General features: G+C 44.7%; 2 protein-coding genes across 2 annotated transcripts in view; one reads left to right on the top strand and one right to left on the bottom strand.

The window, feature by feature from the left end:
• Positions 1–546: 546 nt before the first annotated feature.
• LOC129334970 (zinc finger protein 420-like) lies at positions 547–17,712 on the bottom strand. The gene is made up of 5 exons (XM_054987367.1): positions 17,600–17,712; positions 17,046–17,123; positions 16,545–16,671; positions 15,758–15,850; positions 547–4,188 (listed from the first exon to the last, which is right to left on the bottom strand). Exons 2-5 carry the CDS (start codon positions 17,073–17,075, stop codon positions 1,481–1,483), a joined length of 2,958 nt encoding a protein of 985 aa, XP_054843342.1. The 5' UTR covers positions 17,076–17,123; positions 17,600–17,712; the 3' UTR covers positions 547–1,480.
• A 1,569-nt stretch (positions 17,713–19,281) lies between these two features.
• Positions 19,282–20,670, top strand: part of NOL6 (nucleolar protein 6) — a 58,426-nt gene continuing 57,037 nt past the window's right edge. The window contains exon 1 of the mRNA XM_054986097.1: positions 19,282–19,346. The gene's annotated coding sequence lies outside the window, so the exon portion shown is untranslated. The remainder of the gene's footprint in view (positions 19,347–20,670) is intronic.

Genomic DNA, 20,670 nt, shown 5'->3' on the forward strand with positions numbered 1-20,670 from the left:
GTTCTTACACCTGTGATTGTGTGGAGGCAGGGGGCGGGGCCAGCATGCCTATACAGGACCCAGCATTATAACTGGAGAAGCAATGCAGAGAGGCATCGGGCACACATGGCTTGAGTCAGTGAGTGTCTGCTGGGACCCATGAAACATGGGGAGCCCCACACCAACCAAGATCTCAGCCTTTCCAACCAGTATCTTCTACACCTAGTCAGGATTCAGTTTCAACGGGTTCACAACCAGCTCTTTAACCACAGCAGTCAGGCAGTAGCTCAGGACCTCTACAGCATCACTGAGGGACTTGGATAAAGAGCCATAGAGCTGGGTGTCATCCACAGATCAGTGACAGCCTACTCCAAACCCACAAATTATTTCCCCTGGAAGCTTTATATATAAACGGAATGGAACCTCACTGGACAAGTCGCACATCTGGGTGCCCCATTCCCCTCCGTGTGCTGCTTGGCTTGCATGGCCCCAATTATTCTTTGCCTGTTTAGTGAGGCAGGAGGAGGAGGGGAGCAGGTTGGCAGACCTGAAATGGCGTAACTTGCCTGGATGAGAAGGGGCAACACCCAGCCATGCAGTCTGATCAATGCAGTCTGGGACTGCACTCTTTCCCCTTGGCTCTCCAGAAGGGATCTGCCCTTTCCGGTGTAGTTGTGGAAAATTCCACCTGCGAAAGAACAGCACAATTTTCTAGTTTACAGTATTTTTAAAGTGACAGTGCTCATAACACGTGAAAATGCTTCATACAAATTCAGCAACTCAGTAACAGTATATACATACAATGTTATGATTCATACAAAGACAGTCTGTAATGGACAGAACATTCCCCCCCTCGTGGTATTCAATAGGAGTCAGGGTAGTTGCTCCGGGACCATGAAACAGGTAAGTATCGAAGAGTTCTCATAGAGTCTCAAAGGTAATTGTCTCTTTTCTATTTCAGTTGTCTCAACCTTCATCCTAATAAAGTTAAAGGTGCAGCGACCTAATCCTAGTGAGACTGTCATCCTAAAAAACTATTCAGTAACAGTTCACTATTGAGACCATGAGGCTCCATACTGTTCAGGAAAAAAATCCACTGAGCTTCTTTCTGCAACAGTACATATTGTGTACATTGATTGAGCCCTTTATGCGCTACAAAATAAAGTTGCTACTTTGATGTCACATATATTATGCTGTTGATCAGAGAAATGTTGTGTCAAGGAGGCTTCTAAAACGTTATTCCTTACTCAAGAGTGGATTTTTTATCTGAACAGTCTTCTTTGGTGGAAAGGCAATCACCCACTCCGACTAAAGCATTTCCCATACTCCAAGCATTTATGCGTTTTCTTCCCTGTGTGAATTCTTTGGTGGGAAGAGAGTCGTCCACTCAGAATGAAGCTTTTTCCACACTCCAGTCATTTACATGCTTTCTCCCATGTAAATTCTTTGGTGGTGATTAAAGTTTCCAATGTGACTGAAACTTTTTCCACAGTCCAGGCGTTTATATGGTTTCACCCATGTGAAATCTTTGGTGGGAAGACAGTTGTCCACTCTGACTGAAGCTTTTCCCACGCTCCAAGCATTTATATGGTTTCTCCCCTGTGTGAACTCTTTGGTGAGAAGACAGTTGCTCACTCCGACGGAAGCTTTTCCCACACTCCAAGCATTTATATGGTTTCTCCCCTGTGTGAATTCTTTGGTGGGAAGAAAGGCTTCCACGCTGACTGAAGCTTTTCCCACACTCCAGGCATTTATATGGTTTCTCCCCTGTGTGAAATCTTTGGTGGTCAGAAAGGCTTCCACGCTGACTGAAGCTTTTCCCACACACCAGACATTTATATGGTTTTTCCCCTGTGTGAATTCTTTGGTGAGAAGACAGATGTTCACACCGACTGAAGCTTTTTCCACACTCCAAGCATTTATACGGTTTCTTCCCTGAGTGAATTCTTTGGTGGGAAGACAGTTGTCCACGCCGACTGAAGCTTTTCCCACACGCCAAACATTTATATGGTTTCTCCCCTGTGTGAATTCTTTGGTGAGAAGAAAGGCTTCCACTATGACGGAAGCTTTTCCCACAATCCAAACATTTATACGGTTTCTCCCCTGTGTGAATTCTTTGGTGGGAAGACAGTTGTCCACTCTGACTGAAGCTTTTCCCACACTCCAAACATTTATATGGTTTCTCCCCTGTGTGAACTCTTTGGTGAGAAGACAGTTGTCCACTCCGACGGAAGCTTTTCCCACACTCCAAGCATTTATATGGTTTCTCCCCTGTGTGAACTCTTTGGTGAGAAGACAGTTGTCCACTCCGACGGAAGCTTTTCCCACACTCCAAGCATTTATATGGTTTCTCCCCTGTGTGAATTCTTTGGTGGGAAGAAAGGCTTCCACGCTGACTGAACCCTTTCCCACACTCCAGGCATTTATATGGTTTCTCCTCTGTGTGAAATCTTTGGTGGGAAGACAGTTGTCCACTCTGACTGAAGCTTTTCCCACACTCCAAGCATTTATACGGTTTCTCCCCTGCGTGAAGTCTTTGGTGGGAAAACAGTTGTCCACTCCAACTGAAGCTTTTCTCACACTTCAAGCATTTATACGTTTTCTCCCCTGTGTGAATTCTTTGATGGGAAGACAGCTGTCCACTCCAACGGAAGCTTTTCCCACACTCCAAGCATTTATATGGTTTCTCCCCTGTGTGAATTCTTTGGTGGTAAGAAAGGCTTCCACGCAGACGGAAGCTTTTCCCACATTCCAAACATTTATACGGTTTCTCCCCTGTGTGAAATCTTTGGTGGGAAGAAAGGCTTCCATGCTGACTGAAGCTTTTCCCACACTTCAAGCATTTATACGATTTCTCCCCTGAGTGAAATCTTTGGTGGGAAGACAGTTGTCCACTCTGACTGAAGCTTTTCCCACACTCCAAATATTTATATGGTTTCTCCCCTGTGTGAATTCTTTGGTGGAAAGAAAGGCTTCCATGATGACTGAAGCTTTTCCCACAATCCAAACATTTATACGGTTCCTCCCCTGTGTGAAATCTTTGGTGGGAAAAAAGGTTTCCACGCCAACTGAAGCTCTTCCCACACTCCAAGCATTTATATGGTTTCTCCCCTGAGTGAAATATTTGGTGGGAAGAAAGGCCTCCACGCCGACTGAAGCTTTTCCCACACTCCAAACATTTATATGGTTTCTCTCCTGTGTGAATTCTTTGGTGGGAAGAAAGGCCTCCACGCCGACTGAAGCTTTTCCCACACTCCAAGCATTTATATGGTTTCTCCCCTGTGTGAATTCTTTGGTGGGAAAAAAGATTTCCACGCTGACTGAAGCTTTTCCCACACTCCAAACATTTATATGGTTTCTCCCCAGTGTGAAGTTTTTGGTGGGAAGAAAGGCTTCCATGTTGACTGAAGCTTTTCCCACACTTCAAGCATTTATACGGTTTCTCCCCTGAGTGAAATCTTTGGTGGGAAGACAGTTGTCCACTCTGACTGAAGCTTTTCCCACACTCCAAACATTTATATGGTTTCTCCCCTGTGTGAATTCTTTGGTGGAAAGAAAGGCTTCCATGATGACTGAAGCTTTTCCCACAATCCAAACATTTATACGGTTCCTCCCCTGTGTGAATTCTTTGGTGGGAAGAAAGGCCTCCACGCCAACTGAAGCTTTTCCCACACTCCAAGCATTTATATGGTTTCTCCCCTGTGTGAATTCTTTGGTGGGAAAAAAAGTTTCCACGCTGACTGAAGCTTTTCCCACACTCCAAACATTTATACGGTTTCTCCCCTGTATGAATTCTTTGGTGGGAAGACAGTTGTCCACTCTGACTGAAGCTTTTCCCACGCTCCAGGCATTTATATGGTTTCTCCCTGCTGGGAATTTTTTCAAGGGATGCTATTCCATATTCTGGGCATTTAAATGTTTTTCCTCTATTAGGGATGTTCCAATACAAATTAAAATCCGATTTTTCAGAGAAACTTCTTCTGTGTGCAGGGCACTCATTCCTATTGTCTCCTTTGTACATTTTTTGAAGGGGAGGAGTTTGAGAATTTTCACCTCGTAGATCATTGTAATTTTTCCTCACATTAAGTACAGTTTTTCGCTCCCCCATCCTTAATACATCACAATATTCAATGCTGTCTTCCACATCTGAAAACATGTGTTCTCCCTCCATCACTGGATATTCAGTCATTGACTCCCACACACCATCTGCTGAAAGAAACAGAAACTGGGCATGAATGCACCTCCGAGTGTGTACACACAGAAACAGAGCCTATAACGAGGGAATTAACTAACTGAAACAGAACATGCAAGAATGCAAAGGCTTGGTGTCTGGTCACACTTTCAAAAGTCTAGGTTGGGATTCAGTCCTGTGACTTACTAGATGGTACGGACAGGTCTCTGGGTAAGGACAGTTAAACAGGGAACAGGATGTCACTGGGACATTGGCTGTCAGAGATCCATTTTTAGATGAACAACAAAGAGGCAGCCTCGGTATATAAGCCACACTGCAAACAGGAAACCCCCACCGAGGACCTAATAACAAGAATTAGCTCATATGATCTGGACTGATCCCAAACTGCGTATATCTTGTTGTAGATGTTTGAAAAATACACTCAGGATTTGGGACTTAGTGAGATTAAAAATAGCTTCAGGAATCTCACCAATTTCGACCTTTGTTGCTCAGAACTGGTTTCGCCCTGGGTAAGAACTTAAAGCTTTCCATTCTTGGAAGAATAAACAAATGATCGTATTTCAGATTGGCTTAAGTCAGATGCATACATTACTAAAGAGAAAGCCGAAAAGAAGATGGAGTGCTCTTTGGGGTGGTTTCAATACTTGCAGATAAGAGACCTCTTTCATAAATTAAACGAATCAGGGGAACTCTTTAGGCCACTTACTAAATTTGAAGAAATTATTCATATGGAGGGGAAGAAACATAAAGGTGTATGTTCCTTATTGTATAAATCATGTGATCTAGACCATCCTGCTGCCCCCATCATATTAAAAGAGTTGGAAAAAAGAATTATTATTATTAAAGACTAGAAACAGAGCCCGTTGTGCAAATAAATATGACGGGCTCTAGAAAGCAGGGGCTGGGAAGGGTGGAGAGGCAAGAGGGGGGTGGGGAGGATTGGGAGGTAAAGGGGCAAGGGGGTCTTGGGAGGGCTGAGAGGCATGAGGGGTGTGGAGAAGATTGGCAAGTAGGGAGGCAATGGGGGGGGAGCCAGGGAGGGCGGGCAGGCGGAGAGTGCCGCGCCGCGGCTTCTGCGGGCCTCGTAGGGCGGCGGCAGTCCGCTTGCGCCCCCTTGGCTGGGCCCGTGGAGAGCGGTATGCCTGGTTCCAGCGGGGCCGACGTGGTAGAGAGAGCGTGTCGCCCTCACCCTGTCCCCACTGAAGGTGACGCAGCTGGGCTCTGGTGGGGGTTAGAGGGATGCGGGCAGCAGGCGCTTCGCCTCCTCCGTGGTTTCCCCATGGCTTGCTGGCGCACCGCCCTTCCCACCCGCTGCTAACTGGGTTACGAAGCTGGCAGCAGCAGGCTGGGCCCCCTTGCCCGGCCCTCGCCGCCCTTGAAAGCGGCCTTCCACGGGGCCTTTTTATGCTGGTGCGCCCAGGCATGCGCACCAGCATAAATGCATGTCGTCGGGAAGACGCTAAGGGAATTATATAGTAGGATAAACTACTTGTTTTTTCTATTTTCCCTTACAGGGTCCAGTGCCAAGTACTAGAAGATTGCATCCAGGCAAGTACAGCAAAATATAGTCCAATTAATTAGTATGTAATATTTGTTTTGTAGGTATGACGGCAGATAGTCTCTCCGTTTGGGGGAGTAGATGTAACACCCCGAAAAGTGCAATGGTCAACAAGCTTGCCAGCTTGAACCTCAAATCCCATTTTGCAAGAATCTTCCTCCTGGGCTGACTATAATCTAATTAAAGTCCACACTACATCCTGGAACCTCTTGCAATAAATTACTATTTATTCTAATGTAGAACACTTTAACTATTATAATCAGTGCTATTAGTAACTGTTTCAGCTGGTTTTCTTCCTTGTTGGGTTTATTGTTGTACTGGATTAGCCTTCTTGGTTGTTTACAGAAATCCATTTTTGCCTGAATTACAAGTCATAGGAGCTACCCATGAATGCAGCCACAGGCTAAGAAGTTTGTATCCAGACAACCCATTGGTTCATTATTTCCTCTTCCCAGGTCAATGGTGGATAATGGGATTATGGCAATGCTAACGGCAGTGGGGATTTCCTCCCTATGGTGTTTAACCCTTAATGTTTCCCCTGGTCATAAACAGAATGACATGTTCTCCTATCCTCAGAAAGGCACCCAACAATTGAGGAATAAATCATCATCCTTTCTCTCCTATTCCAGTAAGATAGAGGAATAGGATCCCCACAAACTCTTCAGGACATATCAGGAAGAAAGCAGGTCAAGCATACATTCAAAAAGATCACTCAGCCTGGGGAATGACATCACTCTCCATTCCCCTTGAGATCCTCCTCCCGGAATTCATGCTGTATCCAACTCAGCTCTAGGCTCTCTACTGGGCTACCCGTCCCACTTGACTGATGAATGTTCTGTGTATCTGTCTTGCCACTCGTGTTGAGGTATCTGCTGTGCAGACCTCCCCTGTTAATATCACTTATGCTCTTTGCTTGGGGTACTCGAGTTTCCTGACTGGCTGCTCCGAACATCATGCAATTGTCGGTTAATCAAAAGATGGGAATCCCGCTTAGGGGTTAAAATACGCTAGGAAAAAATAGGATTGCTTCTGCAAGTTGCTGCATTTTACTTTGGTAGGCTCTAGTGTTGGCAAATATTTATAGGCCAGGCCCTTCAGAATGACTGACAAACTTGCTCTTTGTTGGGGTTGAGGAGGAGATAAAGTCTGCTCATGTGCACACTAGCTGGAGCTGTTTGGGTCATGATTCTGTGAGAAAGTCCATGCTTTCCAAGTGCAAGAGCCCTGGTGACTTCCGGTTTGGGATCCATGAAGGTCTAACGCAGTTCAGGGAGCTGAGCTGTCTGTGCCGCTGTTTGTAGGGGCTGGAGGGGCGCAAATTGCCCATAGCCCCGTTCTCAGGTGGAGAACAAGCAAGTACGCTCAAGACCTCGAGAGTGTGTTGATCTCGGGTATGAGGGGGGGGGTCTACGCAATGATCCCCCATCCACCCTTGAGGTCCCGCTTGAAGACAGGCAGCCAAGATCTCTGCAGCGGCTCTGGAGTCAATTTCTGACATAAGACCCTCATGCCCAAGCCTCAGCAATACTAAGAAGTACTTTGAAACGACTGGATAATTGAATCAGTGATTACAACCCAAGAGAAACATCTAAGAAGGTAAAGATTGCTATCTCTCAGTTCGGGACAGATTACAATAAGAAATAAAGTGATAAAGAGAACTAGAAAACTGCGAGAGACTTAATAAATAATTGAGTAAGTTCCGGTAAATAAACTGCTAAGAAGTGACTTTTTAAAGAGAAGTTAGAGCAGAAAAGTGAATATTGTATTGTCGAAGGCTTTCACGGCCGGAGAACGATGGTTGTTGGGGGTTTTCCGGGCTGTATTGCCGTGGTCTTGGCATTGTAGTTCCTGACGTTTCGCCAGCAGCTGTGGCTGGCATCTTCAGAGGTGTAGCACCAAAAGACAGAGATCTCTCAGTGTCACAGTGTGGAAAAGATGTAGGTCATTTGTATCTACTCAGGAGGGGTGGGGTTGAGCTGAGTCATTCTGTAAGAGTTTCCCAGGGTGTGGAATGCTAATGGCGGGAGGCTTCACTGTGTCCTGAGGCGGTTCTTTTGCATATGGATTGGTGCTTGATGTGCTAATCTTCTCTGCAGGGCTATTGTCGGGTGTGGAGTGTTTTGTTGGCCTGGTGTTTTTCAGAACTGGAGCCCATGCTCTGTTCATTCTTAAGGTTTCTTCTTTCCTGTTGAAGTTTTGCTTATGCTTGTGAATTTCAATGGCTTCCCTGTGCAGTCTGACAAAGTAGTTGGAAGTGTTGTCCAGTATTTTGGTGTCCTGGAATAAGATACTGTGCCCTGTTTGAGTTAGGCTATGTTCAGCCACTGCTGATTTTTCAGGCTGTCCAAGTCTGCAGTGTCTTTCATGTTCTTTTATTCTTGTCTGGATGCTACGCTTTGTGGTCCCGATGTAAACTTGTCCACAGCTGCAGGGTATACGGTATACTCCTGCAGAGGTGAGGGGATCTCTGCTGTCTTTTGCTGATCGTAGCATCTGTTGTATTTTTCGGGTGGGTCTGAATACTGCTTGAAGGTTATGCTTTTTCCCAGAGGATGTAACAGCCTTATTCCATCATTGTCTGACAACCAGTTACTTCCAATGGGACAACGAATTCTATGAACAGATGGATGGGGTGGCCATGGGGAGCCCACTCAGCCCAGTTATAGCAAACTTCTACATGGAACATTTTGAAAAAACAGCTCTAGAATCAGCACCCCACAAACCCAGTGTATGGTTCCGGTTTGTGGATGATACATTTATCATTTGGAGCCATGGGGAGGAAGAATTGATGGAGTTTTTGAATCATCTCAACAACATCCACCTGAACATACAATTCACAATGGAGAAAGAAAGTGAGGGAAAACTCTCATTCCTGGATACCTTGGTCATCCGCAAAGCAAACTTTCAGTTAGGTCACAAGGTCTACAGGAAACCAACTCACACTGATCGGTACTTACACAAAAACTCCAATCACCACCCCCGACAGAAAAGAGGCATAATGAAAACATTAGTGGATCGTGCAAGACGGATATGTGAGCCGCGCTTTCTCAATGAGGAAATTAATCATCTAAACCACGCACTTCAGGCAAATGGCTACTCCAGAAATGAAATCCGAAGAGCAATCAAACCCAGGATGAATCAAACAACCAAAGAAAAACAGTCTCCCACAGGAAAAGTGTTTTTGCCATATATCAAAGGAATTACTGATCAGATGGGAAAGCTTATGAAAAAGCATAACCTTCAAGCAGTATTCAGACCCACCCGAAAAATACAACAGATGCTACGATCAGCAAAAGACAGCAGAGATCCCCTCACCTCTGCAGGAGTATACCGTATACCCTGCAGCTGTGGACAAGTTTACATCGGGACCACAAAGCGTAGCATCCAGACAAGAATAAAAGAACATGAAAGACACTGCAGACTTGGACAGCCTGAAAAATCAGCAGTGGCTGAACATAGCCTAACTCAAACAGGGCACAGTATCTTATTCCAGGACACCAAAATACTGGACAACACTTCCAACTACTTTGTCAGACTGCACAGGGAAGCCATTGAAATTCACAAGCATAAGCAAAACTTCAACAGGAAAGAAGAAACCTTAAGAATGAACAGAGCATGGGCTCCAGTTCTGAAAAACACCAGGCCAACAAAACACTCCACACCCGACAATAGCCCTGCAGAGAAGATTAGCACATCAAGCACCAATCCATATGCAAAAGAACCGCCTCAGGACACAGTGAAGCCTCCCGCCATTAGCATTCCACACCCTGGGAAACTCTTACAGAATGACTCAGCTCAACCCCACCCCTCCTGAGTAGATACAAATGACCTACATCTTTTCCACACTGTGACACTGAGAGATCTCTGTCTTTTGGTGCTACACCTCTGAAGATGCCAGCCACAGCTGCTGGCGAAACGTCAGGAACTACAATGCCAAGACCACGGCAATACAGCCCGGAAAACCCCCAACAACCAAAGTGAATATTGTTTACATACCTGCGGCTTGGAGGAGATAGCGGACTGTGAGAAAGTTTTAGTATCGCGAGAGCTGCTGTGCAACAGTGAGGAACAGGAAGTACATCATAACCACAAAGAGATGGGTGAGAAGTGGCTTGTAACCAACGGAAGTGGAATATAGCCATTTTGAAGAAAGGTAGAGTTTTGACTTCAAGGAAAACGGAAGTAGGACATTTTGGATAAGGGTAAGGGCAGCAGCCCCAAACAAGACCATAGAGAAAAGACGCCCGGCATTTTGGATTGTGTAAACATTAACTTTTGGAAAAACTATTTAAATTTGGACTTTTTAAAATAAAGGAGAAGAATAAATTGGCGCCACGGAATTAAGGAAAGGAGCGGACTCGTGGGAGCAAAGTAAATCTAGCCCCACAATGTCGAAAAAGGACTGGCAGTTGGCGCTGGAAAATTTAGATTAAAAAGTTACAGAGGAAAATAAAGAGATGGAGAAAAAAGTCACGGAAGGAAATAAGGAGCTTAAAGATATGATGCAAGAGATGGCGAAACATCTGAAGGACTTTAAAGAGACATTTAAATCAGAGATGGCAGAGCTATCTAAAAATATGGACCAAGTCCAAAAAGACCTACAAGTCACACAGCAGAGAGTTAATGCAGTAGAAAATGCGGCTGACACCTTGGAGGATGTGCACAGAACGGAGATGAGAGGAGTAAAGGGAAGAATGGCCGTAGCGGAATGTAAGCAAATGGAAAAACAACTTAGATTTCGTGGAATCCTGGAAGTTTTGGAAAAATTAACCCAAGAGCATATTACAGAAATTTTGGCAGGCTACCTGGGCAAAGAGGAAGTAGAAATAGCAGCTTTTCTGGATGTGGCATACAGGATTAATTCAAAATTTGCGGCCCAAAAGAAGTTACCAAGAGATATGATTGTGCAATTTACAACTATAAGCATTAGAGAGTCAATTGTGAGTAAACAATTTCAAGATCCATTAGAAGTCGATGGGAAAGCGGTGAGAATCATGAAAGAGCTGCCCAGATCGGTGTTGCTGGAGAGGAAAAAGTACAGAGAGCTGGACCAGATGTTAAAAGATTTGAAAATTAGATACAGATGGGAAATACCTGAAGGGCTGGCTTTTGAATTTGGTGGAATTAGGAGGAATATCAGATCGGGTCAGGAGATGGAAACGTTTATCAAAGACAATGAAAAAGACTTACCAAAGAGAGCTAAAATTTGATCATGGAGTGTAAAATTATATCTTGGAATGTAAATGGACTAAATTCACCTTCTAAACGCTAGATTATATTCCACTGGCTTTTAAAACAAAAATGTAATATAGTGTGTTTGCAAGAGACACACATTAAAAAGCAGGATGTAAAATATTTAAAACTTGCAAAACTTGGAAATGAATTTGCAGCGGCCTCCAAGAAGAAGAAGAGGGGAGTTGTATTGTATATAAAGGAAGAGCTGCAGCCTAAATTAGTTTTATGTGATTCAGAAGCAAGGTATATAGCAGTGGAAATAATCTGGAATTCAAACAAGACTTTGGTGATTGGAATTTATGCACCTAATGGTGCAAAAGAAAATTTTTTCAAGGACTTACAGAAACACCTAGACGAACTGACCTATGATCAAATAATTTTGGCAGGCGACTTCAATGGAGTTACAAACTTGGAAGAAGACAAGAAATCCAAAAGTGCACACACAAAAAAGAGGACTTTTGCCAAAATCTTTTTTTGTGGTTAAAGAACAAGAAAGTCTGGAGGATGTATGGAGGAGACAAAACCCCAAAAGCAGACAATATACATTTTATTCTGCAAGACATTTTACACTATCAAGAATTGACATGATCTGGGCCTCCAAGGAACTGGCGTTATGGACTAAGGATGTGGAGATAATGCCCAAGGTAGGCTCAGATCACAACCCAGTTATGTGGAAATTTGGGAAAAATATTAAAAGAAGAGGATGGAGGATAAATGAGGATTTGCTGCAGATAGAAGACAATATGGCGTTGCTACGAAGGGAGACCAAGTTCTTTATACAATATAACATGAATAAGGATGCACCAACTCACAAGGTATGGGACACATACAAAGCTGTGACAAGAGGAATATTAATGGATTTAAATGCAAGAGACAGAAGGAGAAAGGAAGAAAAGAGATATGAAATTATGGAAAAAATCAAAGCCAAAGAGATACAACTTAAGAAAAGACCAGAGAAGAAGAAAATATATCAGGATATAAAAATTCTGCAGGAACAATTGACGGCAATGAATAATAAAGAATTGGAGTGGAATTTGAAAAAAATGAAACAAAAATCATTTGAGGGCGCAAACAAACCTGGGAAATATCTAGCTTGGCAATTAAAAAAGAAAAAAGAGAAGAAAACTATAATTAAGATTCGAGAAGAGGACAAAATAATGTTGGATCAACCAGCTATTAGCAAAGCTTTCTATAAATTTTATGCAAAATTGTACCAAAAAAAGGAGGTGAACAGAGACTCAATAGCGGAATATTTGGAGAAAATGAAGCTTCCAATGATGTCAGAGGAATGGAAAGAAAAGTTAAACAGGGAAGTGACAGAGGAAGAAATTAAAAAAGCTATACAATCAACTAAACTAGGGAAAGCACCAGGTCCGGATGGAATAACGGCAAAGTTCTACAAAATGATGGATAATGAATTGGCACCTTTTTTAAGGAAGGTAATGAATGAAATCTTGCAAGGCCAAAAGATTCCTGACTCATGGAACGAAGCCAACATATCGTTGATTCCAAAAAACGGACAAGATCTGACTAATGTTAAAAATTATCGGCCAATTTTGTTGTTGAATAATGATTACAAGATATTTGCAAAAATTTTGGCGGAAAGGTTAAAGGGATGGCTGTTGGAATTTATTGCAGAAGAACAGGCTGGATTTCTACCTAACAGACAAATTAAGGACAATCTAAGGACAGTAATAAACGCTATTGAATACTATGACAAGCATTGTGATAAGGAAGTTGGTTTCTTTTTCGTGGACGCGGAAAAAGCATTTGATAATCTGAATTGGGACTTCATGTTTGCCACTATGGAGAAGCTGCAAATGGGAGAAAAGTTCATACAAGCAGTTAAAGAAATTTATAAAGACCAATGTGCAGCGATTGTAGTGAATGACATTTGACCAAAAAACTGAAAATAAGCAAAGGTACAAGACAGGGCTGCCCTTTGTCTCCATTGTTGTTTATTTTGATTTTGGAAATATTGTTGATTCAAATACGAGAGGACAATACAATTCAAGGCATAAAAATAAAGGAATTTTCCTACAAAGTCAGAGCATTTGCGGATGATGTAATGTTAATAGTAGAAGATCTAATAGACAACATGCCAAAAATAATAGATAAAATAAAGGAATTTGGAGATTTGGCGGGATTTTATGTGAACAAAAAGAAGTCGAAGATATTGTGTAAGAATATGACAAAGCAAAAACAGCAAGAACTAATGGAGATAACGGACTGTGAGGTAACTAATAAAGTGAAGTATTTAGGTATTGAGCTGACTGCGAAAAATATAGACTTATTTAAAAATAACTATGAGAAACTGTGGCTACAAATAGAAAGATCTGATAAAATGGAATAAATTAAACTTGTCATGGTTAGGAAGAATAGCAGCAGTGAAGATGAATGTGTTACCATGTGCGATGTTTTTGTTGCAAACAATTCCAATTATCCGAGACTTCAAACAATTCGATAAATGGCAAAGGAAAATCTCAGACTTTGTGTGGGCAGGTAAGAAACCCCAGGTGAAAATGAAAGTATTACAAGATTCGAAAGAAAGAGGCGGACTGCAACTGCCAAATATAAGACTATATTATGAAGCAATATGTTTGGTATGGCTAAAAGATTGGATAACGTTAAAAGACCGTAAATTGCTGGCTCTGGAGGGATATAAAAAACTGTTTGGATGGCATGCCTATTTGTGGTACGATAAAGTAAAAGCGGACTCTATGTTTTTGCACCATTATATTATTAGAAATATAAGGACTATATGGAAGATGGAATCCCCTCATGGGTGGTACCATATGAAGTAATAGATCCGAGAGCTGTTTATAACGAACAACAATGTTTAACTTATAAAGAGATAACATTAATGCAACATAAAATGTTAAAAATAAAAACGGAAGAAGAGTTCTCTCCTCATTATGGATGGTTTCAATATAGGCAGATCAGAGATCTTTACAACTTGGACTGTTCAAAAGGAGGAATAAGATTGGAAAATTCGGAACTAGAAGAAGTGATTTTACAAGAAGGTAAAAAAGAAATCTCGAAAATTTATAAAATACTTCTAAAATGGCATACGGTGTCAGATCTGTGGCTAAATAATAGTTGTATCCAGACTACCTTCTGCAATCAGACAAGAGTCCGTTGATTTCAAAAGATTTACTGAAAAAGGCAACCATTAGAGTCCACGAGCCCAGATGCAATATCTGGGTTGGTACACGTGTATTGTTACGAATGATAGGCAAAGAACAAGGTACAAAGTATCAGAACCCAGCAGGCCCAGCCTCCCCCCATAGTTCTCAAAACAATCCCTTTGAAGCTGAGAAAGTGAAAGTTTCCCAAGGCTGGAAAAGCTGTAGCCAAAACATTCCTCTTCTGTGAGATAGCTGCTAGGGAACATCTTGGCACCTGTGAATGAAGCACTCAGAACACTAAAAGAATGAAAATGGAGTCTCTTTGGTTATAACATACAGGAAAGCATTCTGAACCTGACAGTTGGAAGATGAAACAGTTAAAGTCCAGATGGTGAAATGGGCAATAAATTTTCATAAAGAAATAACAATGGAAGCTTGGGAGCATTTGTGGAAAAATACATTGAAGATTTCAACATGTACGAATATTAAAGAGAATGTATATAAAATGATGTACAGGTGGTATTTAACACCAAAGAAAATTGCGCTAGGAAATACCAATATGTCAGATAGATAATGGAAATGTAAAAAGCATGAAGGATCATTATACCACATGTGGTGGACTTGTGAAGTAGTTAAGCAATACTGGGGAGATATAATTGAAGTAATTAATGAGGTTTTGCAAACTCAAATAAATAAGAAGCCAGAATTGCTACTACTGAACTTGGGAATGGAAGATGTTCCAACGCAGTACAGAACATTGTTATTTTACATGATTACAGCAGCAAGACTTTTATATGCGCAGAAATGGAAGGTACAAGAAATACCAACTATAGAAGATTGGATTTACAAATTGCTGTACATGGCAGAGATGGACAAAATGACAAGAAAACTCAAAGATCTTGATCCAGGAGAATATATTGCAGATTGGGGGAAACTGAAACAATATTTAGAAAAAAATGGGATGTGAAAGGAGGACTGTGGCAGTTTGAGAACTATTAATTTGTGATGTTTTAAATGGAAGAGGAAAGTAACTTTACCATTAATGGGAAAATTTAGCTATTAATTAATCTAAGCTAGTATTATTATTAAGGAGATTTTATTCAAAATATACAGTTTAAATAGTGATGTAGAGAACGGATATATTAGTGGATTTAATATAGTATATATAAGAGAATTTGAATATGCTTAGAGCAAGAGATATAATACATATATGATTTAGAAGAATATAATTGAAAATAAGTTAAGTAATAAGATAGGTTAAGGGTTGGAAAGCTGTTGGAAGTCTATAAGGAGGGGGAGGGAAAGGGTGGGGGTTGAAATAAATTAGGTAGGATGGGGAGTGTATGTATCAATTTTGTATTATGTACTTACCAATAAAAAATTTTTTTTAAAAAAACCCCAAGTGCAAGAGCCCTGGTTTGATCCCTGGCATAGCCAATTAAACAGAACTCGGGGCAACGGGGCTGGGAGATCCTGACCCTAAGATCCTAACCCTAAATATGGACTGAGTGGGTAGAAGAAGCACGTTGCCTATTTACAGCATTCACAACCCACCCAGGTTCTCCTGAGGAGCAGATGTGGGGACAAACAGGACCTCAGAAATACAACAGGCCTTGGAAGGAACCACAGGCAACAAAGAGTCCTATGACAGTCTTAGATAGTTACCTGCCAATCCTTCCTCTTCATCAGAGATCAGGAGAAACAGTTCTTCCTCTTCTTCCAGCCAGGATATGAGGTCAGGTTTGGTAATCACAGGTCCTTTTTGTCAGAAAAAAGAACAAAATGATAATTGTTCCCTGTGCACAGAAATCCAACAATTCCAATATGGGCTCACTCTGATGCTCTGGATATACACAACAGGAAGGTAAGAGAGGAGAGGTGAGATGCAGAGTACATTATGGGCCATGAATCATCCATTTAATATTGGCAGTCCTGTGCCTGCTCTCAGCACCTCTGGGGAACTCAGTCAATGGAGGAGAAGTTGACAGACTTCCCTCCCCAGCAGTGTCTCAGCATAGGTAAGACAGGCCTGCTCTGACCTGGATGGCCCAGACTAGCCGGATCTCGTCAGTATCTGAAGAAGTGAGCTGTGACTCATGGAAGCTCATATCCTACCACAAATTTTATTAGTCTTATAGGTGCTACTGGACTCTTGCTCTTTTCTACATTGACAGATCTAAGCAGGAATAGTGCTGGTTAGTACTTGGTTAGGAGATTACCAAGCAAGTCCAGGGTCATGTGCAGAGGCAGGCAATGGCAAACTACCTCCGGTCATCTCTTACTTAAAACCTCATGTGTTACCATAAGTCAGCTGCGAGGTGAGGGCACCTTACACACACAGAAGGAAAGGCCCAGCCTGGAAGGAAACCACTGCTTACACCCTCCCACCTTCTCCAGAGCACTGAGAAGTTCCCACAGTGAAGGAGACAGTCGGGGAGAAATAGATCCTTACCCAGAGAGGCCACGTTCTCAAAATTCCCCAGCATGACCTCTTTGTAGAGAGTCTTCTGGGCTGGACTCAACAGGGCCCACTCCCCCTTGGTGAAATACACAGACACCTCTTCAAAGGCCACCTGGTCCTGGAATGGAAAAAAAGAGGAAGAAAGAGTTTCTTAATATGGCTGGAACAAAGGTTTGTAGGAAAAGAAACCTACAAACATGGACAGGAAAACAATTCTTGATCTACAGCAGCCAGGGAGAGGGGAGAAGAGTCCTCAATTGGCAGCCATAGGGGCTGCCCTCACTCGCAGGGGGCTTCAGCCTGGGGTGGAGGAGGCCAATAGGGTGCGCATCACAGAGGAGCAAGCTGTTTTCCGGGGGAATTTGGGGTGCAATTTGGGGTGCAGTGTTGCTCGATTGTTCCCGCTTGGCCTTCTCTGAGCCTTGCAGCAGGTAAGGCCCCCTTCCTGCCCTCTGCTGTGCCTCTCCCCGGTTATTCCTCCCCCTCCCTTACTTGAGATGGCTGCATGGGGGCTTTCTCCATGTCGCCGGTGGGAGGAGATGGCGGAGAAGACACCGAGGCGTTGTCTGTCTGCCTGGGAGGGGAAGAAAGAGAGAGGGAGGGAAATCAGTCCTGCCACCTGCCAGTCCTTCCTGGCACCATTCAAGACCTGGGTGAGGAAGGCCAGGAGGCCCCATACCTTCCCCCCCGCCCCAGCCGGCCATTTTGCGCGGGGGGGGGAATGGCCCCTACCTCCCCCTCCCCTTCCTGGACCCTGAGGAGTCCCTGGACCGCCAGCAGCCCCTCACTCCCTCCTGCGCCCTGAGGGAGGCCCAGACCCTCCGGCCTGCCCCATCCCCTGAGGAGAGGCCCTGCTGGGGGCGGGACTGCCGGCCCCTGCCCTGGGCCAGGCCCACCCTGCTTCTTGGCCTCAGGGGGGAACTCCTCCCCTCACGCAGAAAGCTAGCCCCGCAGGGAGGGAGCCTCCGCCCTCCGTGGGAATAACCAGGCCAGTGTCTGGCGCCTCCCGAGCGGGGCCTCTCCCTTCCCCTCCCGCCCCTAAGCACCTGGAGGGGATCCGGCCAGCCTGGCTCCCGGTCTCCGGGGCGCGGGAACCGGCTCCCACCCGCTCCCCTCACGCCTCGAGGAGCGGAAAAGTCGCCCTCAGCCTGAGGAAAGCAGGAGCGCCACGTAGAGGGCGGGACTGAGAGGCTCCTGCATCCTGACTGGCCGCGCTCTACTCTCAGCATCCTCCCATTGGCTGTCGCTGGTGCTTGTCTTAAGCTCCCGACTGAGAGGATAAAGTTCTCCACACCGAGGACGGGACTTAGAGGCTCCTGCATTCTGATTGGTAGTTCTCTGCTCTTACCATCTTCTTATTGGCTCTCTCCGGTGCTTGTCTGAGGCCACATTCAAAGCCTGCCCACCTCCCCTCAGGATTTTCTCTACAAAAGCTCAGAAGGCGGGACGTGTATCCTCCCGCTTCCCGGTTGGCTTCCTTTCTGGTCTCTGCGCCCTCCCATTGGCTCTCCCGTTTGATGGGCGTTCTGCCCTGTGGAAGGGGCCAGATCGAGGCTGCCCCCGGTCCCGCCGCGCTGCATTCCATTGTACGCTTCACTGTCAGGGAGAGGCTGAGAGCCAAGCAGGGCAATCTGCCTGCGTCCGTTTGTGGAAATAGCCGGCTGAAGATTTTACAGGGGAAATCAACCTAAAATTCTAGCTGAGGCACTTGCTAGACTGAATTTTTATTCATTATTGTTATTTAGTGTTATTTTATTGATTTATTGGTCCCCTATAACAGTGCTTCACAAGCAGAGCTAAGAACCAAATGGCAGGCAAAGTCCCTGCCCCGGTGTGTTTACATTCTAAAATAACCGGCATGGGCAGCCGAGCCCTTGGCCTACAAATTAGCCAATAGACAGAGGGGAAAGGGCGTTCCCTCCTACACATTTCACTGTAGGCTAGGAGTTAGAAGCTAGATACTAATTGGTTGCCGCTTCGTTAGCGCCGTAAAAATGGGCCTCGTGATTGGATCACTGATATATCGATCAAGCGACATCCCTTACTGATTGGTTGCTAATTTTCCAGGTTGCATTTCTCATTGGTCTCTTTACCCGCCCTTCAAATAATACAAGGAACAGTTGTCAGTCTTCGGTCCCCGCGCGTCAAAACTGGCAGCCAATAGAAACCAATCATTGCGTTGACGGGCAAACGGCTGGACCAATTACCGAGCAAAGAGGGAGTACGGGGAGGGTTTTTCTTCTTTGAAAGTTTTGGTTTTTAAAGCTGGAACATTTTTAAAAATACCATCGCGTTGCAGTTGCGCGCTAAAAGTCTAACAGATTTTTATTTCCAGATGACCTTTCGAGAGCCAGCGCTCGCTTCAGAAACGTCGGCGGAAGACAAGAAGGGAAAATCTCCGTCACCTCAGCAACCCTGTGCCGTAAAGCAGGTCGCCAGACAAGTCGCCCTCTCGGTCAATTGTCGCACTCGGCCTGCCCTGGAGATAGGAAAAGAGTCCCGAATTCCACGCTAGGAGGCTCTCTCGCCCCAATTGGATCCTATCTACATCGTCACGGCCCCCGTCCGCCCAGCAAGTTTGCTTGAGAAAACAGGCCGGCCTGGGAGAGAGACAGACCAATCCAGCTGTTCGCCAGGCGCTGTGCCTTTTGTCCAATCGTGGAGGAGACTAAAAAAAAATTAACTTGGATTGTCCAATCAGGAGTCGATTCGGGCTTGGGTGCCGGAAGCGAGCGGAGGGTAAGTGGCAGTCAACGTGGTTGCCGCTCAGCCTCATTCACGTGCATAGAGAAGGTGGGTATTGGGCGGGTGGGGCGTGTAGCCCTTTGCTTATTCCGTGCATGGGTGGGGGTGTTGTTTTAATTCATTTTTAAAAATGAATATTGATCCCCCCATTTGTTCCAATGTGGAAGCAGCATGCATGGTTCTCCCCTCCCCTCTTGTCTTTGGTTGCCGATCTCCAGGGGGTGGCTGGAGATCTCCCGGGATTGATCTTCAGATATAGCGATCAGTTCCCCTGGAGGAAAAGGCTACTTTGAACTCATTGAGTTCCTTCCCTTCCCCCAACCTTGCCCTCCCCAGACTCCACCCACCCCCCATCTCCAGGAATTTCCCAGCCTGGAGCTGGCTGTCTCAATCTTCTCTTAAGAACAACTTGGTGATGTGGCAGCAGAAAAGAGCAAGAGTCCAGTAGCGCCTATAAGAGTTAAAAAATTTGGGGTAAGGTATGAGCTTTCGAGAGCCACAGCTCTCTTCTTCAGATACCTTCTTCGGGCATCTGAAGAAGTGAGCTGTGACTCACGAAAGCTCATACCCTACCCCAAATTTTGTGAGTCTTACAGGCGCTGCTGGACTCCTGCTGTTTTCTACAGCTACAGACAGACTGACATGGATGCCCATCTTGATCTATTTGTGATGTTGGGATGTGGTGGGACAGTCAGTAAATGGGTGCTTGAGGACCGTAGTTGGCGGACAGGGACATGAGGAAGGAGACAGTCCTTCCAGTATGTGGGTTTCAGATTGTGAGAGGCTTTAAAGGACACAGCTGGCACCTTAAATTGAACTGAGAAGCAGACCACAGCCAATGTAACTGTTTCCACAGGGCAACATATGTTCCTGGCAACTAGTCCCTGACCACAGTTGGGCTGCTGCACCCTAGGCTAGTTGCAGTTGCTGACTTTTGTTCAGGGGGAGCCCCATGTGGAGCATGCTGCAGTAATCCAGCTGTGAGGTTTCAGAGGCATGGCTCAGCATGGCCTGATTGGCTGAGTCTAAGTTTCCACTGCAGGGACAGAATCAGTGGGTTGGAATCTGTCCTGTGAAGTGCTTCAGGATTCCCAGTTCTCATCCATGCTCTTCAGCGCATGAGGTTGTCTGGAGCTTTGGGGTTGGATGTTATCCATATGCATATGACGTCCAACTCTGAATTTTATATTTATTTATTTACTACATCTATTGAAGGTCCCTGGCCCTAGGGAGGCCCGCCTGGCATCAACCAGGGCCAGGGCCTTTTTGGTCATGGCCCCAGCCTGGTGGAACACATTGTCTCGTGAGACCAGGGCCCGGCAAGACTTGTTAACATTTCACCAGGCCTGTCAGACAGAGTTGTTCTACCAGG

The sequence above is a fragment of the Eublepharis macularius genome, chromosome 8 (genome assembly GCF_028583425.1).
Source record: "Eublepharis macularius isolate TG4126 chromosome 8, MPM_Emac_v1.0, whole genome shotgun sequence".
Classification (NCBI taxonomy): domain Eukaryota; kingdom Metazoa; phylum Chordata; class Lepidosauria; order Squamata; family Eublepharidae; genus Eublepharis; species Eublepharis macularius.

Bases quoted from the DNA above. Each gene is read 5' to 3' on its own strand.
- LOC129334970 (XM_054987367.1), bottom strand. From the start codon at position 17,075: ATGGAGAAAGCCCCCATGCAGCCATCTCAA. The intron at 16,672-17,045 runs GTAAGGGAGGGG...TTTCCATTCCAG, and splicing joins CCCCCATGCAGCCATCTCAA to GACCAGGTGGCCTTTGAAGA. The intron at 15,851-16,544 runs GTAAGGATCTAT...TCTGACAAAAAG, and splicing joins TGAGAACGTGGCCTCTCTGG to GACCTGTGATTACCAAACCT.